General features: G+C 39.1%; 1 protein-coding gene across 14 annotated transcripts in view; it reads right to left on the bottom strand.

The window, feature by feature from the left end:
• BPTF (bromodomain PHD finger transcription factor) overlaps positions 1-12,493 on the bottom strand; it is a 146,984-nt gene that overhangs the window by 3,088 nt on the left and 131,403 nt on the right. For 10 of the 14 annotated variants that reach the window (XM_081804660.1, XM_081804659.1, XM_081804661.1 and 7 more), the window contains 4 exons: positions 12,212-12,385; positions 11,267-11,459; positions 10,308-10,392; positions 4,508-4,694 (listed from right to left, as the gene is read on the bottom strand). In XM_081804660.1, the coding sequence (XP_081660786.1) occupies positions 4,508-4,694; positions 10,308-10,392; positions 11,267-11,459; positions 12,212-12,385 (639 nt within the window). The remainder of the gene's footprint in view (positions 1-4,507; positions 4,695-10,307; positions 10,393-11,266; positions 11,460-12,211; positions 12,386-12,493) is intronic. The other 4 variants (XM_081804662.1, XM_031023982.2, XM_006729524.3 and 1 more) reach the window with 1 other exon arrangement.

Here is a 12,493-nt window from a genome sequence, read left to right as displayed (position 1 = left end):
ATCAAATTTCAATGAATGGCTACATATATGTCTCATTCTGCCTTAACCCTGGAAATCAACAAAAATTCCCTAAAATCTCAGTTCATTTCATTTCATAGAACTGAGCAAACTTCTCAATTTGCTATGTTTCTTAATGAAAATGATGTAAAACTCAAAATAAAATAAAAAGCTACAAGAAATAACTAGGTGGCAGGCTCTCCTAAGCAGCCCCTCTACTGTGCAGACCCAGCCCCTGGGCCTCCTCCTCTCCTTTCGCCAATTCCTTTGTTTTGTCACAGGCCCACAGACGCTCTCCTCTCCATCGCTCTCCTCTCCATCGGCAGCTGCTACCACCCCCACTCTGGGTTCGGCCTGCAAGCCTGGCAGCAGGGTGGGATTCAAATCCCCCAGCTTCCACCTCACAGTTACCACCAAAGGCTAAAGCCTTTCCAATTTAAAAAAAGCAATTTTAGAAATTTAATTGGAGGAAGAACTGCATGAGGTGCAAATGAAGCAGGGAGAGACTTAAAATGAGTTGTGGTCCTCTATCCTAATCTTTACCCCACCTGAAGTCCAGGCTCCCTAGGACAATTTACTTTGAACTTCAGTTCTTGGGTAGGTAGACTTCTTATACTGATACTTCTCGCTGTATCAGCTTTGTATCGCTTCAGTCCTGTTCGGGCAAATGAGAACTAAGCAGCTCACATAACCATTTTCCTGCCTCCCTTCTTGAATCCAAGTTTTACTTCTAATTTTAAATTAAATCTTTCTGTGCTTTGTCTATAGGCTGATGCTAAAAGTTGAAAATCAATGTATTGTTTACATTATTAGGACTACGTAAATATTTTTCTCCTTGTCGCACCTACTCCTCGGCTAAGAGGGCATTCTTAACATTCCTAATCAACTTTGGTTTTCATGGAATCTTGTTGAACTGCCTTTCATTTTTCTCTCTTACATTCTTACGCTAATTATCTAATGTATGAATCATTTCTCCTCCCAGACACCTTCCTCTTAGGAGTGTTCCATTCTCCTGCTCCAGTTTGGACTGCTTGCTGGGTTGGCTTGCTGTACAAATGTCATCCTGGGTCAGAGGAATCCATATTGTTTTCTTGAGCCTCTTGTTTCTGGATCCAAGATGTTTGGTTTCCTTGATTTACTTCTTTAATTTGCTAGTGCCCATCTTAAAATAACTTGCTAAGAAAGGCAACATGGGAAGAAGTCCCTTTCTGAGTCCTTCCATGACTGAAGATGTATTTTTCTCCCCCTGCACTTGACTGTTTGGCTGGACACAGAATTGTAGGCTGAAAATCATTTTTCTTCAGACTTTTAGATTTATTCCTTCAAAGTCTTCTAGCATTCCATGTTGTTAGAGAAAAGTCTGATACCAGTCTAATTCTTGTTACTTTACAGGTTGTTTCACCTTCTTTAGAAACTCTGAGAAGAGCTTCTTTTATCCTTGGTATCTGGGTATTTTACAGTGATTATATGCAGGACGGACTTTTTTCCCTTTGTCAAGCTGACTTACTATGTTTATCAACTATCCTCATCATTCCATACCCCACTCTTTCTCCTTACTCCACAAGAATGTAAGCTCCAAAGGGACTCAATATCTGACACACAGCAGGGTCTCAGTAACCATTTGCTGAATAAATGAATTTTGTTTTCCTTGGGTTTGAAGTCTTGTGCCTCTTCTCATCAGCTCAGGGAATTTTTTTCCTATGAGTCTTTTGATAATTTCTCTATTCTTCCTTTCTGGAATTTCCATTAAGTGAACACTGGATATGCTATCGTGCATTTTTTCCTTTCGTATTTTTTCATCTACTTGTCTTTTTGTTCTTCACATTGTGAAAATCCTTGATTTTAACTTTCACTGCTTCTAGTAAGTTTAGGTTTTTTAGATTACTTTTCTAGCCACTCTTTCTGATTGTTCTTTATTCCTAAGATCTTTTTATTTATTTTTAAAAGATTGTATTTATTTATTTGACAGCGAGAGAGACAGCAAGAGAGGGAACACAAGCAGGGGGAATGGAAGAGGGAGAAGCAGGCTTCCCGTTGAGCAGGGAGCCCGATGTGGGGCTCGATCCCAGGACCCTGGGCTCATGGAAGGCAGACGCTTAACGACTGAGCCACCCAGGCGCCCCTATTCCTAATATCTTGTTAGTCATTTTGTAGATTCAAGATCTTCCTTTTTTAAGTAAACTCTACCCCCAACGTGGGGTTCGACCCCAAGATCAAGAATTGCAAGCTCTACCAACCGAGCCAGCCAGGCGCCCCTAGATTCAATTATCTTCTAAAATCTCTCTTAGGACATGATTTAGAGGCTTGCTTTTTTTTTTTTTTTTTTTTTTCAAGTTCTCTTTTGTTTTCCCTGGAATCTATTCTTCTGCTATACCTTGACCTTTCTCTTTTACACTGCAAGCTTTCCTTACATATCTGGCCATCCCTGGCTGTCTGTTCACTCTTAAGAAGAGTAAGTTAAAGGACCAGACAGGTGCTTGCAGAACCCTATGTATGTGTGTAGGCCTGACTGGCAGATGTTGCCTCAGATCAGGGTTCCTCCATCTCAACACTATTGACATTTTGGGGTTGGATAATTCTTTGTTGTGGGGGGCTGTCTTGTGCATTGAGGATGTTTAGTACCATCTCTGACCTCTACCTATTAGATGCCAGCACTCTTTCCCACCTCTCAGTATGACAAACAAAAATGTCTGCAGGCACTGCTAAATATCCCATGTGGGGTGTGGGTGTGGGCAAATTATCCCCATCGAGAGCCACAACTTTAGGGTGACAGGGCTGTGGACCAAACCAATCCTCAGAGGTCAGGGGTCTTTACTCTGGGTCCAGTTCTCTTTGGTCTACTTGAGCTCTCTGCAGACAGTTTATTCCATTTCTTCAGGGAAGAACCTTGTGTTTTTCTAGTTCTTTGGGCTTTCTACATAGGTCTACAGCCAGGTTAGGAATTTACAGATCTTCAGTTAACCCTTCTCTTGCCTTCTATTATATTTTGGAATCTCCGTGTTGGGAGGCCCTCAGTGGTTCTACTGGTCAGCAAGCTGTTACCTCTGCTGAGAAGCCCTCTAGGAGGAGTCTGGGCTATGGTGTCCCTGGCTGTGTCAGCTAATCTTCTTTCATCTGCTTTCTGTATTTCAGAATCTGTTAAAATCTCATCAGCTAACTTTCACCATATTCTTTTCATATTCTGAGTTTATTCCTTTATTATTATTTTACTAGGGGCTTTACCATATTGAGTAAATCCTCTTCCACTTTAGGTTTTACAGCTAATGGGTTAACAGACAGGAGATGATACAAATCGGAAAGTTGTAGAGATTTTGAAAATCTCTTTGGTCTTGGTCTAGAGCCTGCCTACCTATCTGGTTTCCTTTCTTCCTTGCCTACACTTTTTGACTCCTGGTCTTGTTCCTTACCTTTAGTTTATGTAAAGTCATTCTAAAACACAGTTCTTGATCTACCTTGCTGCAGAACAAGGAGAGAGACAACACCCTATGGACTGTCCTCAGAGGAAAATAACTAAGCCGAGCACTGATTCTTACACTTTGGTATGCAGAGTTCACTAGATAACGGAGATGCCCAGGTCCCAAACCAGCCAAGATCTACCCAATCTGCATATCTAGGGAGGATCAAGCATGCAGGTTGGTGGATGGGGGATGGTGAGTAGTGAATCTCAGGGCTAGAGAGTGGTGGCAGTTATCACAGGAAAGGAGAACAGGTTTTTATTGAAGGAAGAAAGTCATGGGCTTGAGAAGCGGGGACTGAGGTTCAGACACAAAAGGCAGAAGGCGCTACATCTGAATTATCAGGCCAAGTTGCTCAATGCTTCTACGTTACTGGAGGTTCATGGGAAAGGTCTGTGGACTTAAAGTCTAGTTTTGCCCACAGAAAAATATCCAGAGAAATAAAACATTTTATGATCTCAAAGATACAGCAAACATAAATTAAGGAGAAAGTACTTAAATCCCTCTTCCTGGTCTTTCCCTTACTCTACCCTATACAATAGTCATTTTTATGCTTTTGTAAACTCAATAAGGGCAAGAACTTGGTCTTACTACTACCTTTGTATATGTGCCCCGTGGCATTTCTTAAAAAAAAAAAAATGTATATATAATATATATTTTATTAAGTAAATTCTATGCCCAATGTGGAGCTCAAACTCCTGACCCCGAGATCAAGAGTTGCATGCTCCACCGACTGAGCCAGTCAGGTGCCCCTGCCCCGCGGCATTTAAGACAGCACCTTACATTCTGTAAGCATCTGGTAAGTGCTTTTTTTATTTTAAAAAATAACTTTAATTTTGAGCAAATCACAAACTCAACAATTTCTCATTACTGAGTCTGTCTTCTGGTCCTTGGAGGTATGTCACCATGCTAGAGTCTTGATTTTTTTTTTTCCTTAAAGATTCTTGATTTCAAGGTTCAAATTTACCATAAACAGCACTAGCTGATTCCCTAGACAAAGCAGTACAGAATTTGAGGAACTGGATTACTTTAAAACGCTGAACACGCATGCTCACCTGCTAGCCTTGAACCCTTTCAATTTCTGTACAAAGAAGGACTCAAGAACTTCTGCACACTGGTAAAAAGGCGAGTCACTCGGATTGTAGTAACGACAGTTATCAAAAATTTTGGTCATATCTGCCACAAATTCTGTCAGCTTTTCATAATATCGTCTTTGTACTCTTTCTTCCATGGTGGCAAGATCTTAAAAACACAAAATGTAAAACATTTTCAAAGCTTTAAGGCAGATCCAATGTGAATATTGCCCACAGTTCTGACTCACAAGAATATATATTTCCTGCCCAAACAGTCCTGGAAACTAGTAATTCATGAAGAAAATAGGAGCACTTCTCCAAGTTTGTTTTTGACTGGGGGAGGCTAAAATACAAATCTTGGCTACTGTTACGAAGGTACTTTTACTTTCAGTTAACTACAGAGAAGAGCCCTTTATTCAGCTGGGTTGAAATAAAAGCAGCTTCACCAACACCATCAATACACATCTAAGTACATTTTTACATGCAAACAATTATGTATATATATTACATGTACAAAGAGGGAATCCAAAATTACAAACAAAAAATCTTTGTGGTTTTGTTATATCTGTGATACCTGTATTAGACTTTAATAAACATCATTTTTTCTTTATTCATTTTTATTGTTACCTTATATTGGTGACAAGTGATACTGACGTAACACTTAAGGTGGCAAAGACATAAAGTGTCTACTTAAAGGGAAAAATGTTAGCTGATACGGATAAAAATATTAGTACATTAATAGTACAGGTAGTATGCAGAAATGACTAAAATAATTCAGGTGGTACACAGGTAAGTGCTTTCAAATATACTGAACTAAATCTACCTGAAATAACCTTAGGTCCTAGGAGAAAGTTGTGTTTGAAGGAAAATTCCATATATGATTTTACATAAAAACCTGGGAGAGAAAAAGCTGGTGCTCTCAAGTCCATCTAGGATTGACAAACTCAGATAACACAATTCTAAATGAAATCTCAATGATTATTTTAGAATTTGAGAAAATGATTTCTTAAATTTATTTATTTGAGAGAGAGAGAGGGAGAGAGTGATCAAGTTGGGGGAGGGGCAGGAGGAGAGAGAATCTCAAGCAGACTCCGTGCTGAGCAAGGAGCCCGACGCAAAGCTCAGTCTCACAGCCCTGAGATCATGACCTGAGCTGAAAGCAAGAGTCAGACGCTTAACTAGAGTTAAGTTAACAAGAGTCAGAGCCACCCAAGGGGCCCAAGAATATCTAAGAAACATTTAAAAATAAAATAGGAGAGAACTTAATCTATCAGACATTAAACAAATCTTATAAGGCTGTGATAATGGCAAGTGTGGCGCTGCAGGGATGACAAAGACAGTAATGGAACTGTACTCAACACAGGAACAGACCTAACTGTATTCAGTATAAGGAATTTATATATGTTGAGGATGTCATTTCCAATGAGCAGAAGAAGAACAAATTCATTAATAAATTGGGTTGAGGCAACTGCCTACATATCTGAAGAAAAAATTCTACCTCACACTAATGCCAAAATAATTCTAGGTGGATTAAAATTGAAGGACAATGAAAACTATAAAATGTACTAAAAGATACAACATTGTGAATGTAATTAATCACTGAACTGTGCATATTAAATAGTTGTTACATATATATATTTTAAAGATTTATTTATTTGAGAGAGGGAAAGAGAGAGAGCGCGAGCAGGGGGAAGGGCAGAGGGAGAGGAAGGAGGAGGAAGCAGCAACCCGCTGAGCATGGAGCCTGACACGGGGCTCGTTCTCACAACCCTGAGATCATGACCCAAAATCAAGAACTGGAGGCTTAACCAACTGAGCCACCCAGGCACCCCTGTTATATATATTTTAACACACGCACGCACACATCTTTGATAGTTCCAGTTTATGCAGATAAGGGAAAAAACATCTGCAAACACGCTCCTAGCCCAATGAAATTTCAAGCAAGGCTTGGGCACATCTGCTGTGTGTAGTAGGTCCAGTAAGCTATACTGGGAAGAGTAAAAACTTAACACAGCACATCACTCTTGCATTTAAGTTCCGGGTACTTACTGCCTGGTTAATTTTAATAATGTATGTGAACAGTGCTTGGACATTTTGTGATTCCAACTTAATCAGATATTCGTTAAAAAGAAAATACTAGGGGGGCACCTGAGTGGCACAGTCCGTTAAGTGTATGAATCTTGGTTTTGGCCCAGGTTGTAATCTCGGGGTTGTGGAGTAGAGTCCCGCATCAAGCTCTGTGCTTGGTGTTGAGTCTGCTTGAGATGCTCTCTCCCTCTCCCTGTCCCTCCTGCTTGTGTGCGTGCTCGCTCAGATAAATGAATTAATAAAAAAAAAAAAAGTACTAGGAGAACATATAAGTGAGTATTTATAAATCTGGGGAAGGGCAAAGGACTAAAGTATGACTCCAGAGGCAGAATTTATAATGATGAATAGATTTAAAACCAAAAGCATTAAAAACGATCATATGCTGGGGCACCTGGGTGGCTCAGTAGGTTAAGTGTTCAACTCTTGATTTCAGCTCCGGTCATAATTTCAGGGTTATGGAACTGAGCCCCATGTTGGGCTCTGCACTCAGCACAGAGTCTGCTTGTCCCTCTCCCTCTGCTCCTCCCCCTGCTCGTGCACTCTCTATCAAAAAAAAATCATATGCCAAAAAAAAAATCAGCAGAAAACTTTGTTTTGTTTTGAAGTAGGCTCCACACTGATCTCATGACCCTGAGATCAAGACTTGAGCTGAAATCCGAAGTCCAATGCCCAACCAACTGAGCCACCTAGGTCCTTGGTATATAAAGAGCCCTTAAGAACAGTGACAAAAATACGAATATCCCAAGAGAAAAATGGGCAAAATACATAAATAGGAAACTCACATAAAATGCAAACAATAAGGACACATCACTAGTTAGTGAAGTCATGCAAAGCTAAAGAATCACTTTCTTTACCCAAATTAGCAGAAATTAAAAATAACACATCAACCTATTTTCAATGATCACCCCTCCAAGACAGAGCATGAGTGGCAGTACGTTTTATACTTTACACTCTGCACCTCTGTAACATCTGTACACCAAACGTATTATTTTGAAATAAATATTTTCAAAGAAACTATTTCCCCTCAAAAGTATAATACTCAGTGTTTTCAAGAGTCGAGAGGGAAGGATACGTATATACACTATCATTGGAAACTGGTTCAATTTGCAGAAGTGCAATTTGAAAATATTTATCAAAAGCCTAAAAAGTATATATATCCTTTGATCTAGAAATTCTAATTCTAGGAATTTCTCTGCAGAAAACAAACAAGTGCAGGCAGATGCATAAACAAAGATGTTCACAGAACTGTTTTATAGCAGCAAAAACTGCACACAAGTGAAAAACCCATTAAGTGGGGGTGATTAAATAAATTATCTTAATGGCATACGATTAACAATGATGTAGGTCCATACCACATATTTTCACGTGGTATGAAAAATGTACTGACAAGTTTATAAAGTATGTTATAAAACATGGTCTATTCATATAACCCTATTTCTTATTTCTGTTCAAGAAAATTTATAAAAGCTGCTGATTTTGCTGGCTCCCTCATTCCCTGAAAAGAAACTACTATTTTCAATGTAGTCTATATCTTTGTAGACCTCTTCTCTGCATTTCTAAATATATTTATGTGCCCTCAGAAAATACAGAATTGTTTGCTGCTTAAAACCTAGGTATTTTTCTGTAACTTTGATTCTTCTTTCAACAGTATGTCTTGGAGATCTGTATTATCTTTGTGTACGTATCTACTACATAAGAGGATGTTTACACCTTGGTGGTATATAAAGAAGAAGGAAAAAAAGACCAGAAAACAATCCAGCTTTTTTTTTTTTTTAAAGATTTTATTTATTTATTTGACAGATAGAGACATAGCGAGAGAGGGAACACAAGCAGAGCGAGTGGGAGAGGGAGAAGCAGGCTCCCCGCCAAGCAGGGAGCCCCATGTGGGGCTCGATCCCAGGACCCTGGGATCATGACCTGAGCCGAAGGCAGGCGTTTAACCGACTGAGCCACCCAGGCGCCCCAACAATCCAGCTCTTCAAGAAAAGAATTTTGGTTAAATAAATTAAGGTATATTCAATTCACAGACTACCGAAAGCCCTTAAAGTCACGTTATTGAAGGTTAACACAGGAACAGGTTTGTTAAACAGATGATTATATATATTTTTAAGTTTATTAATTTATTTTAGTAATCTCTACACCCAACGTGGGGCTCAAACTCACAACCCCGAGATCAGGAGTCGCATGTTGGGCGCCTGGGTGGCTCAGTCGTTAAGTGTCTGCCTTCGGCTCAGGTCATGATCCCAGGGTCCTGGGATCGAGCCCCACATCGGGCTCCCTGCTCTGTGGGAAACCTGCTTCTCCCTCTCCCACTCCCCTTGCTTGTGTTCCCTCTCTTGCTGTGTGTCTGTCAAATAAATAAATGAAATCTTAAAGAAAAACAAAAAGTCGCGTGCTCCCCTGACTGAGCTAGCCAGGCGCCCCTCAAACAGATCATCGTATGATATCATTTTTAACACACACACACAAGAACACACCAAAATGGGATTCAGTGAGGAAAAGATAAAGGTGCATTTTATCTTTTCTTACTTCTTTTATTTCCTAGATTTTCTAGAATTGTGTTATGTTTAAAAGCAGAATTATTTATCTAAATAAATATCCCTAGATACCTTCTCAAAAGAGATTATACAAATCAAAAATACATACATGGATTAGCTTCTTCTACTTTCAACATCAGAACAGAGGTAACTGGCTACTTGTTTATTTTTCAGATAGTTTTAACTAAGCCCTCAACTTATTTCCCCTTCACATTTTTCCCCCTTTGAAGTAGTGTCAAACACAAACCCTTCTCATTTTTTAAAATTGAGGTATAACTGACATACAACATTGTATCACTTTTAGGTGTACAACATAATTACCTGATATATGCATATACTACAAAGTGATTACCCAATAAGTTTAATTAACATCTATTACCAACAACATATAGTAAGAAAGTTTTTTTTTTTTGTGATGAGAACTTTTCAGGTAACTCTCTTAGCAACTTTCAAATATACAATAAAATCCTTCCCATTTAAAAAATGCTTAGCTGGCTTTTGAAATACTTCTTTCATCAGCTGGAGCTAATCCTTTCTTTGGCAATTTTGGAAGCTTTTATCTACGTTTTAATTTTTATAATTTCATTTACAGATAAACAAGTTTTAACATAATCACCCGAAACTGTTCATCGTAATACAATCACCTGTGGCTGTTACTTATTACCATTTTTTCTGTTCTGGGAAATGAGGGCATATTCTCTTGGATCTCTACTGTAGGCCCATCAAATTTGCCTTCCTCCAGGAAAAGATGAGGAAAAGGTGGCAGGGAGTGAGGAGAGGCTCAGACAGATCCTGACCCGTGCACTGACTTCCATCTTTTACATAGCTGCAGAATACTCTGCTTACATTATCATTTGATTCAGCTATTCCTTTACTGATGGCCACTGATTTCACTTCTGGTTTTTCTGGACTTATAAACAGTGCTGCGACGAACAACATACTTGTGCACACGTAAATCCTAAGAAATGAAATCGCTGGGTCCAAGAGAATGCAGATTTACATTTTAATACACACTCCCTATTTATCCCACAAGTTACCACAGTAATTTATTCTTCCACCAGCCCTGCTCAACATATCCTCACAATGTATCAGTTTCATGGATGACAAATATCTGCTGAGACATCTGAAAACACCCCATATTCAACTCAAGTACCTACCCATAGGTTCCTTAATAACACCGTAATAATCTGGTGCATCATTAGGATCCACTGGTTCAAGGAAAGGCCAGGCCATCTTATGGGCCTATAATGGGGGCAGAAAACAACATTATTGTCAGGTGGAAATGCTAATTTCATTTAAGTTTCCCAACTGAGTTATTGTATCCATCAACCCTTAAACTCCAAAAGTCAGTTTTAAACCTGAGAGATGCAATTATTTTATACTTAGAGGAGTTTTGCTCTAGTCATAAATCATTTCAGGTGAGCATAATCTGTGCTAAGGGTTCTCGAAGGGTGGTCTGAGGACCTCGGCTTGGGGGGTGGGGGGCGGCACTAGCCTAGAAGTCAGAAACTTGTCCTCTCATCCCTACGTGACAACCTGCTACCTATACAGCTGGACTGGAACAGGTTCAAAGTGTGGGATGGTTCCCACTGCTAACGAGGGGGCAGGGACATGCTATTAAATAACGACACCCATATATTGAGACCACTGTTCTCTTTTTAGGTCTTTTAAAAAGTTTTTATTTTCCTTCAAAGATTTTATTTTTAAGTAACCTCTACACCCAATGCGGGCTCAGACTCACAACCGCACGATCAAGAGTCGCATGCTCTTCTGACTGAGCCAGCCGGGCACCCCCTCACTAGAATTTAATCAAACCGTTTTTCAATCTATAGTGGTGAGGTAAGCTTTTCTTTATAAATGAAATCTAGGTTAAAAAAGTGAGTCATTTAAAGACGGAGTGTTACATAAACAACAACTACGCTCATGTATGGATATGGTTAACCTCATGATCTCGGCATGTGAAAGACTGAAGTCTGGAGGACTTCACTAGACTAGCTGGGAGTCAGGAAATAATCACAGACTCTGAGACTGGAAGGTTCAAACCCTACAAACGTTTTCTCCAAAGTCACGCTGGTTGACTTCCTCTTCAAACGCTGCACACAGAGCGGTTTCTCACCTGTAAAGAACGAAGCACCCTTTTTAAGCCCTCATAATCTTTCTCCGTTAGCGGCGTGAGCACTGTCATGGCATCCTCTGTCGACTGGCACTGTGGACAGACATACTCGTCAATGAGCTCTGCCTCACTTTGCAAGATGCCAACGCAGCGCCCATGGTACCAATTCTGACACCGATCACAGCCAATATAAAATCTGCAAGATCCGAAACGGAAATGTGAGTTCAAAACAGATGGGATCACATTATTTATAATTTACTTTTAAAAATACTAAAACATGCACCTGCAAAGATTCTAACTCTGGGTATAAAATAGTTTTGGTATTACAACTGTTTTAATACTTTCGCAGATCAACATTCAACTGTGTTAATTTAGTGTTTCTGATGTTAAGAACAAGCATTAAAAGTTTATCAAGAACACTTTGTAATATTGGAGAATATTATGCAAAATATTTAATTGACTTTAAAGCTCAAAACAAAATAAACCAAAAATCTTTCAACCAGTACTGTATCAAATGGGAAGCTGGTATTGGCCACCCAACCAGGAGTTCAAAATCCTATAAGCTAATAACAGTCTCAGAACTTATACCCAAATTAGTGTTTTTTTCTAACCTACAATAAAGCACCATTTCAAACACTGATAAAGTCCAAACAAGTCAGGCTATTTTAATCTCATTAATTTCTATGTTACATATTGAAGAATCAAGTCTACCATTAAACCATATTTTTTCCCCAATGCATCTCAAACATTCACTATGAAGCAACATAAATTTTGAAGGGGAGGTAAAGAGGGGAAAAAAGAGGAAAAAAAACTGGAAAGGAATTTGTAATGTAAGTGTATAATATATGCAGAAAAAGATCTTGCTTTTTATTTTAAAATAAATAAGTAACCAGTCAGAGCAATTTGGCTTCCTAAATTATTAAATATGATGCTCTTATCAGAACTCACTGTGACTCATCATAAGGTGTTCTGCAGATACAGTACAATTCCTCACTGCTGCCCTCTTGTGCCCGTTTACAATCATTACAGATGTACACATCCATTTTCTTAGCCTCCTTTTCTGTGATGCCAACACATTCTCCATGATACCAGTTAGTACAAAGATCACAGCCAATATAGAACCTAAAAGTATTCACAATGAAAATGACAATGTAATTGTCATTTTGAGCTGCATGATACTTAAATCTGTCTTCCCTGTCCTGATTCACTTTCTTACAGGATTACTTTCTG

This window comes from Leptonychotes weddellii, chromosome 15, assembly GCF_054177405.1.
Source record: "Leptonychotes weddellii isolate Sample4059 chromosome 15, ASM5417740v2, whole genome shotgun sequence".
Taxonomy (NCBI): Eukaryota; Metazoa; Chordata; class Mammalia; order Carnivora; family Phocidae; genus Leptonychotes; species Leptonychotes weddellii.
The sequence above is the reverse complement of the archived record's forward strand: the minus strand, read 5'-3'. Positions and strand labels throughout refer to the sequence as shown.